Source organism: Dasypus novemcinctus, chromosome 3 (genome assembly GCF_030445035.2).
Source record: "Dasypus novemcinctus isolate mDasNov1 chromosome 3, mDasNov1.1.hap2, whole genome shotgun sequence".
Taxonomy (NCBI): domain Eukaryota; kingdom Metazoa; phylum Chordata; class Mammalia; order Cingulata; family Dasypodidae; genus Dasypus; species Dasypus novemcinctus.
In genome coordinates, this window is record NC_080675.1 from 142,784,543 (window position 1) to 142,797,240 (window position 12,698).

General features: G+C 50.4%; 1 protein-coding gene across 1 annotated transcript; it reads right to left on the reverse strand.

Moving 5' to 3' along the window:
• Positions 1-1,226: 1,226 nt before the first annotated feature.
• CALML4 (calmodulin like 4) lies at positions 1,227-11,411 on the reverse strand. The gene is made up of 5 exons (XM_058294396.2): positions 11,262-11,411; positions 11,145-11,175; positions 6,083-6,223; positions 4,696-4,884; positions 1,227-1,531 (listed from the first exon to the last, which is right to left on the reverse strand). Exons 1-5 carry the CDS (start codon positions 11,394-11,396, stop codon positions 1,434-1,436), a joined length of 594 nt encoding a protein of 197 aa, XP_058150379.1. The 5' UTR covers positions 11,397-11,411; the 3' UTR covers positions 1,227-1,433.
• Positions 11,412-12,698: the final 1,287 nt, after the last annotated feature.

A 12,698-nucleotide genomic window follows, 5' to 3' on the forward strand; every position in this document is an offset into this window, starting at 1 on the left:
GCAGCATGAGATAGTTTGGTAAGACCACGACTGTCTTGTTGCCTGTAGTTTCCTTAATGCCTGGCCCTTAGTGAAAATGTATCTTGTGTAACTTTCCAAAAGACACAACCCTTTCTTGATTTGGTGTTGCTTTAGCCATTAAAGCACCATTGGACAAAGCCACAGCCAGAGAGCCAAATTTTGATGCACATAAGAGTGAAAATCTTTGTATTTAGAGCTCCCCTGCCCCTTTTTTATGCTGGTGTGTGACTCCAGCCCTTTTTTAGGATTGTGCCAATTCTACCAATGGATCTGCAAATTTGATGAGGGCCTGGATGTCTACCTCTGAAGCCGAGGCACACCAGCCCACAGCACCTCCTGGCTGTGTGACTCAAAGTCAGCCGAGCTAGAAGAGCTCCCTAAAGAACTGGTACCCCTAGTACTGTTTTCCAGTTCTCTTGTTGAATCTCTGGCCTTGGCTGCAGGCTCAAATAGACTGTAACTAGCCCTGTTCTTTCTAGTAGTCTTGGGGAAGTGGCTTAGGGCCATGATCAGTTTGAGCCCACTCCCACATGAGTGGACCATCGTAGCCCATAACCCCCTCTCTCCACCTTACAACATAGCCTGGGAGAGTGCTCAAATTTCTGGCAGGAATGTGTCCAAAAGGGCTCCTCTGGTTTCCTTTGGTGCGGGGACATAAAGTCAGTTCACGTCCCACTACTTAGCTTATGCTACCTCATTTGAACATAAATGTTTTTACTCTATACTTTGTATCTGTGAATATCCTAAACTGGGTCTGTTTAGGCGAAAATGAGAATTTTGTAAGTGGCCCTTTGGTGCTCCAAGAAATACTGCCGTAAGTTAGTTGTGTTTAGCTCTTTGGTTGTTGGTATTTCTCGGCTAACAATGGCTTTTTCTTGGAAATGTGTAGTATGGTTCCAGCACCTGAATACAGAAAATGGTATTTTGGCAGGTTGCCCTTTTTAGGAGAAACACTACCATGGTAACTCAGGATTGCTCAGTCAGTGCTCTATAGTTTGCAAAGGTATTTTCCAGTCATGTTCTTAGTCCCTCCTCTCAACAGGAATACAACTTTAGTGAGGACCCTGAGGCTTTGAGGGGTGAAATTATTTGCCCAAAGTCAAAACATAGCTGGGAAACAGCAGCGCCAGGACTGGAACCCAGGCCCAACTCTAAACCACAGGCTCCTGTGCTGTGAAGTGCTAGATTAATGGTAGTTATTAAAATCAATAAAAATCACATTTATTAAAGACATGCTAATAATACGGCTGGAGTACTTTATTTTCATTGCTTGTTATTCTTTGCTGCAATTGGATTATGCTATCTTGCTTGCTGTTTGCTATCTCCCTGGAGTGAAAGGAACACTTTTCTTTTAAAAAATTAATTAGTCAAGTTTTCAGGCCCAGGAAAGGCTGTCTTGAATTCATCCTCATTCAGTAGTCTTGTGCAGGAAGGGTGATCTTGTGGATAAATTCATCATACTTCACTCTGCCATTTGGTTCGATATTTGCTTCCTTGAAAAGATCATCCACTGCAATAAATCACATTAATTTTTCAGTTTGAGTTTAGTGTTACATTATAGGACATTGAGTTCTTTGGGGTTGGAGCTCCCTAGAGTTCTTTCCTGAGTCTGTCCAACTGACTATTTCCATAGAACAGGAAATAACCAGTGAACAGAAAGGGACAGCCCACCCTTTTCCTCTTGAAGACCCCTCAGCCCAATTTTTTGCTAAGTGGGCTTTCTGCTGAGCCTGGGGCAGGAGTGGGGGGTGTACTGGTAAGGTGTCAGATGCTGAAGCATCCTATGCTTTTCGGAAAATACCTGCCCCCTGCACCTATATTTCAAAAGATCTCTGTCCTGGATTTCACTTTCCATAGCCCAGCCTCAGAGCATCCCAGCAGAAGCCCTCCTCAGCTCCATCCTGGGCCAGCCTTGCCCAGCATTGGCACGCCGTGGGTCTGTCCACCTTCTCTTCCAGATCAGCGTTTCACATCACCCCCACCCCACACCAGTCGTGGACTTGGTGACAAATGTTGTCTGCTACCATCACTCTTTTTAAAAAGTGTGTCTTGGAGGAAGAGGTATTATAAGGGAAAAAATAAATCCAACTGTGTCTAAAGTTCAGAGCGCACAAAACAGCCATTGTTCTTAGGTGCTGCTCCAAAAGAAATCAGTTTGTTTGCTTGTTTCTTCTAGTTCTGGATTCCCAGGACAAAATACTAGCTTGTCCCAGCGGTTGGCAAGAAAAGCCATTTCAGAACTATCCTCACCTTCCTGCAAAACCCATCTCCTTGCCCTGTGTTGGAGGCTTTGCTCTCCCCCCCCCATAATTCTGGGAGTTAGGAAATATCCCATGCTTAACCTCTGCTTAACCATCCTCTGAAGTGTAATTTCTATGCTCTGTGCCTAAGCTGATATCTAGTGATAATAGGGCTGGGTATTTGTAGGAAGTTGAGGCAACTAATTTATCTTATTTTACAAAGAAGCTTCTACCCATCAGCTAGTTGGTTGAAACTGTCCCAGTGATGCTCAACATCAGCTCCAGCTTTAGCAGGGGATCCTGGTGACCCCTTCCAGCCAGCCCAGGCACCACTGCTACCTCCTCCTGACCAGAAGAGGGGCACCACCTCATAACCTGGGGCTAGGCCTGATGATCCATCTGGGTAGAAGGGAAGGGAGATCTACCTTGACAGCCTTCTCCAGTTGCCCCAAGAGTGCTTCTTTTTTTCTTATTTTTTTTTTTAAGATTTTATTTATCTCTCCCCACCCCCTCATTTGCACTTGCTGTGTCTGTCTGTTGTCTTCGTTTCATTCGGAGGCACCAGAAATTGAATTTGGGACCTCCCATCTGGGAGGGAGGTGCCTAATCGCTTAAGCTATCTCCATTCCCTGCTTTTGTGTCTCTTATTATGTCATCTTGTTGTGTCAGTTTGCTGCACCTGCCTTTTGTGCCAGCTAGCCGTCCTGCTTGTCCTCTTTAGGAGGCACCGTGAATCTGCTCCCTGCTTTGTTGTGTCTTTTGTTGCATCATCTTGCTGCATCAGCCTGCCGTGCCAGCTCCCTATCTTCTTTAGAAAGCACTGGGAACTGAACCTTGGACCTCCCATGTGGTAGGCAGGAGCCCAGTAGCTTGCGCCACATCCGCTTCCCCCAAGAATGCTTCTTAATAAAAGCTGAAGATTCTCTTTCACTCACCCAGGGTAAAGGATCACTACTTCTGGTATCATCTTTCCTGCCTCCTACATGTGGCAGAAAGAAGTGAAATCTATCCCTGCTTATCTGGAACACATTACCAGTTTCTTTGAAATGTTTCTTTGCTGGTTAAACAAATGAGAGATGTCTGTGAGCTTGGGGGCCATAATGTTTGCTTTAGACAGAGATCATTAAGCACAGGAATTAAGACCCTGGCTGCCCTCTATGCTAACACTACACGGGTACATAAAAGGCCAAGCAGTGTCCTCGGGGCCTGTGGGGCAGGAGAGCCTATGTTTTCCCCAGTTAAATTAACACAGTCTCATTGAAAGGGGAGAGCGCAATAGCCTGAAAGAGCAGGGGGGAGATGAATCTGCTTTCCATCACGCCATTTTTAAAATGCTTTGCACTGTTTTTGTGACTCTGAAGATAAAAATCTAAACAGACTGGTTTATAGAATGTGGGTTCTCAGAGGGACTTGAGGAGGGATTATCTATTGTAATCTCATTTCACAGTGAGGAAACTGAAGAGAATGATAGACATTAGGAAACTCAGCTCTTTCAGCAAGAGGGGGAGCCAGGATGCAAACCTGATTCCACATATTTGCTACCCTCCACTGGTTGGCTGGAGGTCAAATTACGCCTTTAATGAAAGACTAAAGGTCACTCATTGAATCCCTTTTCCACCATCCACTGGTACCCTATCCCCAGCTCCCCCACCCCAACCACAGGCTAGCCAGTGGCCTAACCAGAAATCTCACCCTCAGGGGGTTGGTGGACCTGGACTCTGTGGGCAGACCCAGGATGGCTGCTGTGATAGGAGAAGGGACTTGCCAGGCAGGGCTGGACGAGTGCTTTACAAAAGGCTTTCCCAGAGGATCTATCCCCTTGTCCTGCTCGGAGGCAGGAGGGTGTGAGACAAGGGCCTCTTCGTGGGCCTCCAGGACCAGCACCACCTGTCCAAAGATCCCAGCAAAGAGCCACATTCTAGAAGAGTAGTTAGAGCTGGCTGAGTCATGAGGAAAGGGTCCATATTAACATCTCATGTTGAAAGCTCTTGATATCTGCAGCAACTTCAAAGCACAGCTGTGGTCAGGGGAAAAAAGCTTGAGATGGGGTTTAGGGGGTATCTAATAGACCTGTGATCAACTCCCAGCTCTGCTACTCACAAGCCACTCCCTTTACCTCATCAGTAGAAAGGCAGAGTAGGGGGTGGTATAAGCATTAGATGAAGGCCCACAGTGAAAGCTCAAATACAGGTGAGGCCCAAGGACAAGCTCCCATCCTCGAGCTGCCTGACTGACCCAGCAGGGTTTTCCTCACGCTGTCCTTTCACCTGGGTGGTCCCCACTCACCTCCAGGTCACCTAGCTTCACATTTGGTCTGATCTTTTCAGGCATGAAAAGTGGCCTGCTCAATCCTGGAGCCATTGATTGGGCTTTAGTCTCCACCCCCAACCCCACCCCTCTTCAGCTCTTGGGAGACAGGGCCCCAGGCTGTTACCTTCCTTGTGGGTGAGCTTCTCCCCCAGTTTCATGAGTTTTGACCGCAGCTCGGATGCCATGATGTAACCTTTCTTCTCCTTGTCTGCCATCAACATGGCCAGAAGAATTTCTTTCTTTGGGTCCTCTTGTTTTATTTGTATGTGCATAATGGTCAGGAAAGTAGAGAAATCCAGCTCTCCATTTCTGTCTAGAAAACCCCAAACACAAAGTGAGCAGGGATGAAAAGTCCTCGTCCTGGATTGCTCGCCTACTGTTCCCCTCCTCTGCAGCCTCCCCCCTAGCCTTGCCAGTCTGTATCTCTCCTCCAGGGGCTGCAGCACAAGCCCTGCCTGGACTATGCCATAGGGAAATTGGAACGCCCACCTGACTGCAACTTCCTGTCAGGAGACAGAGACCAAGGAAACTACCACCTCCTTCCGAGCTGGAAATGAAGGGCTCAGGTAGCAAGCCACTGAGTGTCCCATCACTGGGCTCCAGGCTTTCAGCAGACCCCGTGGGGCCCAGTCTGGCCTGCCTGGGAAGGACTTTAGGCACTGCTACAGCCATGCCCTAATGGGACCCCGGCAACCCTAGCAGACTGTGCTAACCCACGCGGTAGAGGAGGAAACCGAGATCAGAGACTGAGAAGGGGCCCCTGGGCTCCAGGCCATCCCTTCTGGGCTGGTCCGTCCTTCCTGAGTGTCCACCCACCAATGCAAACTGTCATCCCAGCCTCCGGCAGGCACACACACACACACACCCTTTTTTTTCCTCTTAAAAACAAAGCAAAACTTGTTTGTGTTTTATGATGAAATGTTCCCATTGTAGGAACTATAGGAAACAAAAATGAAAGGAATGAAAAACATCCATAAATACCATCATCAGAGGGAACCACTCAGCAAGTCGTGGGTAGGTTTTCTTCCATTCTTTTTCCTAGTAGTTTTGCGTAATTTTTAGGAAGTTGGGCTTTAAATTCAGAAGATCTGAGTCCCAAGTCTGATTGGCTTGAGAATTTGGGCAAGTGGCTTAATGACTCTAAATCTTGTACTTTACCTATAAAATGGGAATGAAAATAATGTTCCTTGGGTTGTCTGAGCTAAGCCTGGAACATGGAAAGTATCCAATAAAGGGAAAGTTTTGTTTGAAAACAAACTTGGGACCACTATTGACACTGTTCTTACTACATGTTCATGATAAACTTGTTGGAAAGCCTAGATCCTGCTGTCCTTGAAATGGGGTGTCACTGGTTGCCATGAGGATTCGTGGAAGCCAGAGTGATGCCCAGTATACCTCCACCTGCCATCCCCTGCACCCGCCCGCTGGGTGCCTCAGCCGCAGGCTCAGGGCCCATTACCCAGCCAGGCGGCTGCTCACCGAGCAAGCCCACCGTGGCCTGGCTCACTTACCTATCCCGTGAGTCTGGAGGTGCTGCTGCACCTCCCCCGGCGTCGGGCTGGCCCCCAGGCACCTCATCACCACCATCAGGTCTACAGCTTTTATCTTCCCCCTCTGCTGCTTGTCGTACAGCGAGAAGCATTCCTTGTACTCTGCGCACAGCCCAGATGGGAAAATCAGTCGTGCTCATTCGCTTTCTGCCCTCGTCACTTCTCCCCGTTCTTTCCCACACTCTCTCCTTCCCCCCAGCACCTCTTCTTCCTCTCACTTTTCTCCTCCCTTCCCTTTTCCCTACTCCTCCTCCTCCCATCCTAGGGTGCCAGATGTAGCAAATAAAATATAGGATTGTCAAGTTAAATTTGAATTTCAGGTAAACAATGAATAGATTTTTAGTTAAGTGTATCCCAAAAATTGCATGGCACATACTTATACTAAAAAAAAAATTGTTATTTCTCTGAATTCAAATTTACTTGGGTGTCCTGTATTTTATCTTGCAACCCTATCTCCTCTCTCTTCTAAACTCACCCCCTTTCCTCCCCAGCTGACTAAAATCACAGTCAGAGCTCTCCTGCCCTCCAGGCCAGTTCAGGGAGACCAGGAATCCATAATGGGCACCCAGAATCCCAGAGAATCTTTGCATACCATAGATTATCTGGGAAACTGGCATATAATGCCCCTGGGTTACTGTGAGGACCAGAAATTCCCTCTGGGAAAGACTGTCGGAGGTGGAGGCCGGCAGCCGTCTCTCTCTCTCTCTTTGTTTATGAGGATGATGATTGCTGTTATTACAACTTTTAAGTGCTCCAGCCCCTGCCTCCAGGCTGAGGAACTCGAGCTGTCATCTGGACACAGGTGCTGCTTCTGTTCTTAAAGAGTTCAAAGGGTACTTTCGGGAAGTCCTCCCAAGGCCTGACTGCGATCAGGCTTGCTGCTGGCCTGATGAACCTCTTTTTTCCTTGGTACTTGGTACAGATGAAGTGGCTACTAGAGCTAAGGCCCCTCAGGATTCATAGTCTCACTACCCCGCAGAGCAGGCACCTTGGAATCTGCATAATCTATCCCTCTGGTTCGTGCCCTGGAGGCACAGTAAAGGCAGCTGTGGAGCTTGGGAAGACCCCTGGGCCCCACTACCAGAGAATGACTCACTGCTCTGTGAGGTTATTATCCCATTTGCAGGTGGGGCAATGAGGGCTGGAGTCACGCAGTGCCTCCCAGCTGAGGCTGCCTGCGGAGACACCATTGGCTCCTGAAGCAAAGCTCTGCCCATCAGGCCACAGTTTCCTCCATTCCAGGGCAGAGGCCACCAAAGTGCAGCAGAGTGGGGGAGGGGAGGCAGAAGGGAGCCTCCAGACCGCCCCTCCCTCCCTTAATGAAGGCCTCCCAGCCTCAAAGCCAACAGCCCTTCCTGTTTAAGATTTCAGAGGGGTGGCTAATGAAAGGCAGGTTGGCCTAGTGGGGTTTAGAGAGAATTAACAGCCTTTGTGTCTTTTTGAGAGGTTGAGGGGGGAGGGGCTCTGACTTACTCTTTCAGAAATTTCCAGAGCTGGGCTTAGGAAGGGACAAACCAAAGACGGGGCCAGGTGGCAGGGGCTGGAGTGGCCGAGGGGGGAGCAGAGCCAGAGCCTGGTAAAAGACCACATCTTTGCTTCCTGCAAAATCAAATTTCTTGGGAACGATGTAGCTCAAGTGTTCGAGAGCCTGCCTCCCATGTACAAGATCCTGGGTCCTAGATTCAATCCTTGATATCTCCTTTAAAAAAATTTTTTTTCCCTCCAAGATGGTCCAGTGCCAGCAGGGATACACGGCCACCCCACTCAAGCTACTTCAGAGGAGTAGCGAAAGGGCTGCCTCCAGGTGTGGGGCTTAAATTCAGCCCTCTTCTCAGCTGCAGCTCATGGGGACACTGGCATCCAGGGAGGGGACCCTCTCCAGGCCACCCCCACTTTGTCCTTCTGTCTGGGTTTGCCCATGAGCGAGGGGTGGGCCCCCTGCTCTCCCTCAACCTGATCCGACCACTTCTGTCCCCAGCTGGGCTGCCAGTGCTGTCGTCACACCTCGGGCCTGAGGAATTGAAGACTCTACAAATGGGCAAAACGCATCAGTAACTGGGGGTGGGGGCCCAAACATCAGCAGGGCCAAGGTTCAAATATATTGAAAGGTCTAAAACCAGGTGGACAAACTGTTCTATCTCCTACCTTGACAAATATCTTTGAAACCTGCAAGGCCAGATCTGAACTTGAATTCCTGAACTGGCATAGGCCACAGGTGCACTAGGAGAGCTGGGCCCCAGTGTGTCCGCCCGCTGTCCCCGCTCCTTCCGCCCGCTCTGCACCCCACATCAAGAACTCTTGGCTTTCCACTCTGAATGCCTGACTTTTCCTCCTTTTGGCTTCTTGCCATCTAACATCCTATATATTTTACTGCTTTCTTGTTCTCTCCTCACTCGAATGTGAAACTCATGAGGACAGGGAGTTTATCTATTGTGCTTACTCCGGTATCTTTAATACTAGAACAGGGCTGGTGCAAAAAAAGCACCCAAATACTTGTTGAATGAAAGAATGAATTGGGTTAAAAGAATTGGATTAAAAATCCCCTTTAGGACTTCCCTTTGAGAATGCAGGGCTGACACCAGTAGTGTGCTGGGAAATGTTTAAAAGCCAGCTCTGATGGGAAGGTGTGATCTATAGCATGTATATATGTACATAAATTTATTGAAAATTTTACTGACATAAAAGATGTGCAGAACACAATTTAAATTATAATGAAATATTCAATATTTTTTATTTTAAATTCTATGTAGCCAACTGATTAGCACAATTGAGTTTTGCCAAACTCTTATATCTGTAGCCAACCTATAGTTGCAATTCAACTATGATTTGACAAATGGAGTTGCACGCCAATGAATGCAACTCCTTTTCCAATGAATGCATTGGCGTTAAATCTGATGGTGTGATCTACATTAAACATTTCTTACCTTGTACAAATTATATTCATTAAAGTGAAACCTTGTTGGAAAAGCTTCAGAACTATTGATTGCAATAGAGCTATCATTTTATATTTCTGTGTAGATGCAGGGACTAGAACATTGTTTGAATCTATATTATTGAAAAATGGCTATGTTTTAAAACCGAGTCATAAAATTCCAGAGTACGGAATTTCACACATCTGGGTGACCCCCGCCCTGTGCCAGGTCCAGTGTCAGGCAGCAGCTGGCATCAACCCCTCTGCCCCTCACTTGCAGCAGCCTGGTGAGGGGGTATTGTTCTCTCCACTTCACAGATGCCACCACTGAAGCTCGGCGGTGACTGGCCCCCAGGTCTGAGTGCCTCTGCAGCCCCTGTTTTCCCCACTCCAGTGTGCCACCCCTGTCCAGTCTCTCATTTGTTCGTTGGACATTAATGGATACTTACTTGCTGCTGGATGCTGAGTTACAAAGAGCAGCTTACCCTTCTTCCCTTCTGGGGCCTCAAAGGCCCAAGGAGGGAGGGTTGTGAGTCTCAGAATCCAGGCTGGGACGCTGAGGCTGAGAGCAGGAATCAAGTCCTGAGTCCACCCTTCAGTATCGCCATTAGCCCCAGGCAAGAGGGGCCTCTCTCCTGGGCCCTGTGCTCCGAAAGGCCCTGCTCTGGCCCTTCCCTGGCCTTGCTGGCCTTGCCTCTCTTTTTGGGATGAGAAGTCCCAAGAGCCCAAGGGGAGGTGCCCACCTGGAGCCCACATTCTCCATCCCCATTGCAGACCAAGCAGGACCCTGGAACCCCTGCCCACTTCCGGGGCCCACAGGCCCCCGGCCTGACTCACGAGAGCCCCGCGGGCCCGAGGTGCCTGCAATTTTATCTCGAGTGGTCTGGGAAGGCCTCTCTGAGAAGGCAACAATTCAGCAGAGACCTGAAGGGATGGGCTGAGGAGTGGTGGGGTTTCAGTCGAGGGCTGAGCACTGCTGGCACAGCCCCAGGGCCGTGGCCCCGGGGAGCAGCTGGGTGAGCCTCTTGGGGGCACCGGGCTGTACACACGCAGGTGCACCTGTGCGCCAGCCTTGCAGCTCCTGCGGTCCACGTCTGCGCTCCTGAGCCCAACGGGGATGGGTTGAGCTGCAACCCTTGTATCTGCCCCTGCCCCCAAAGATAGAGGCACCTGTGAGTGTGACCTTATTTGGAAGAGGGTCTTTGCTGATGTGATCAGGTCGAGATGAGGTGCGACTGGTGTCGGGTGGGCCCTAAATCCCATGCCTGTTGTCTTTGTAAGAAGAGGAGAAGGCAAGGAGACACAGGGAAGAAGGCCATGTGAAGCTGCAGACTGGGCCGGAAGGGATGCGGAAACGAGGCGAGGAACGCCCAGGAGAGCCACTGAGGCTGGTTCCCCAGGTCCCCAGCGGGAGCACGGCCCTGCCACACCTTCATTTCAGACTTCTGGCTTCCAGACGGTGAGAGAAGACATTTGTTGTTTTAAGCCACCTAGTCTGGGTAATTTGCTACGGCAGCCCAAGGACACCAATACATCCATACCCAGGTTGGGTTCTGTGTAATCCAACTCTCCCGGAACCGTACACCAAGGGAGACGGCCTGGCGGGGGGCCGGCGGGTCAGGGCCCCAGAGAAGAAAGTGCTTGATGTCAGGGCAGAGAGGGTCACAGGGACCGCTGAATCTGACCCCCACTTTATAAATGGGGAGACTGAGGCCCAGAGGAGGCAGACCTGGGCTCTTTCCTCTCAGCCCTTTCAAAGCCCCCTACTTCTTTTGTTAGACCCTCAGCCACAAACAGTTGGTGGTCGCTCTCTCCATCCCAATCCCTCTTCCTTCCCTGAAGTCCAACTATGAGGTGCTGGAGGAAAACCTAGTGAGCTCCCTCTCCTATCACCCGCCTGTTGTAGATCACCCCGACAAATATAACACCATTTGAGCCTCCCCCTACCCTCCACCAGCCAGCGTAGCCGGCACAGGCCCCCCTTGCCCGTGGGTGGGCCCAGCTTGCCCACCAGCTGCCTCCCTTCCCACCCCCAAAATGGAGCAGAGCAAATTGCCTAACGAGACCCACATTTCGCTGTGAGTTGATCATTAAAGAGCAAGTCCAACCTACCGTTAATTTGGTCCTGGGAAAGAAACTTGGCCTGCAGCAGAGAGAGAGGAAGATAGTCAGGGAAGGACGGGCCACAGCCCCCTCCCCAGCCCCCAGCGCGCCCAGCCCCTCCCTTACCATGGCTGGGCCTCCGGCTGCCACCGCAGGCTCGCAGCTCCCAGAACCACCTTCTCGGTTCCCTTTCCTCAGGGCTTCAAGTCGAAAGTTCGCCCAGCCGGGTGGAGGCCCAAGTAATAAATCCCCGGCTGCCATGGAGACGGGGCTAACGCCACCGGGGGTCAGATTCCAGCTTCCTGTACAGGGCGGATGCCCCAGCGGCCGGAGGCGAGGGAGCAGCAGGTGGGTTTTAGAGGAAAGCCAGGGGCCTGCAGGAGGGCTCTCCTGGGCCTCGGGACTCCCTGCACCGGGCAGCCGGTGCTCTGCGGTGTTGCAAACTGACCAACACCGCTGTTCCTTCCTTGGAGCCCTGCGTGCTGAGAAGGGGATCCAGAAAGGGGGCGTGGGGCGAGGCTGATCCTGGGCTCTGCCCTGCCGCCACCTCTCTCTCCTGGGATGAAGCTGGGACCCTGACAACGCCTACTATGTGTCAGGCACTTTACACACTGCATCTTATTTAAGGCTCATTACTCCCCAACATGTAGGCAGGAGGGATGCCAGGAATATGTGGTTGTAGAAGAAACACAGGCTTTGGTACGCTCAGATTTGGATTCCAATTCTTCCTCTGATGCTGACCTACTGAGTGACCTTGGGTGAGTCATTCCACCTCTCTGTGCCTCAGTTTCCCTACTGTGCCATGTTACAGGGCTGCTGAGAAAACCTAGTGGCCAGGCCAGTGAGTCTTTTTTTTTTAGTGCATTTTTCTACTGTCTTTTTTCTTTTTAAAGATAAAAAGATCACAAAAAATGTTACATTAAAAATATTTTTGAAAACGAAAAAAAATAAGAGGTTCCCATATATCCCACACCCCACCCCACCCCCACTCCTCCCACATCAACAAACTCTTTCATCATTGTGGCACATTCATGGCATTTGGTGAATACATTTTGGAGCAGTGCTGCACTGCGTGGATTATAGTTCATAGTTTACATTGTAGTTCACACTCTCCCCCGGTCCATTCAGTGGGTTATGGCAGGATATGTAATGTCCTGCATCTGACCCTGCAGTATCATTCAGGACAACTCGAAGCCAGGCCGGTGAGTCTTGACGCGAGTCAGTTCCCTTCCCTCCCTCTGGGGGACTCTGGCTGGGAGGGGAGTGCCTGAGCTGGGGTCTCCAGCCCCACGGCAGCCTACTTGGGGGGTGGGGCTTGGAGGGAGGCCTGCGGACCTTTCCTCTGGCCAGGAAGCCCCCCTCATTTTCTTCCTTCCCATTTTCTCCCTGCTGCAGCTCCACCCCTTCCGGTGGAAGCTGCTGACACTCCCAATTTCCCCAGGGAGATTGTGCTGCTGCCTCCCCCATACGGGAAACGAGGGCGGGTGGGGCGCTTGCGCCAGCTGCTGTGCTGGGCAGAACTGGGTTCTCACCCTGCCTCTCCCAGATCCCAGTTCCCTAACA

Bases quoted from the DNA above. Each gene is read 5' to 3' on its own strand.
- CALML4 (XM_058294396.2), bottom strand. From the start codon at position 11,396: ATGGCAGCCGGGGATTTATTACTTGGGCCTCCACCCGGCTGGGCGAAC. The intron at 6,224-11,144 runs GTAGGTTGGACT...GGCTGTGCGCAG, and splicing joins TTCCCAGGACCAAATTAACG to AGTACAAGGAATGCTTCTCG. The intron at 1,532-4,695 runs GTAACAGCCTGG...GATTTATTGCAG, and splicing joins GAAGCTCACCCACAAGGAAG to TGGATGATCTTTTCAAGGAA.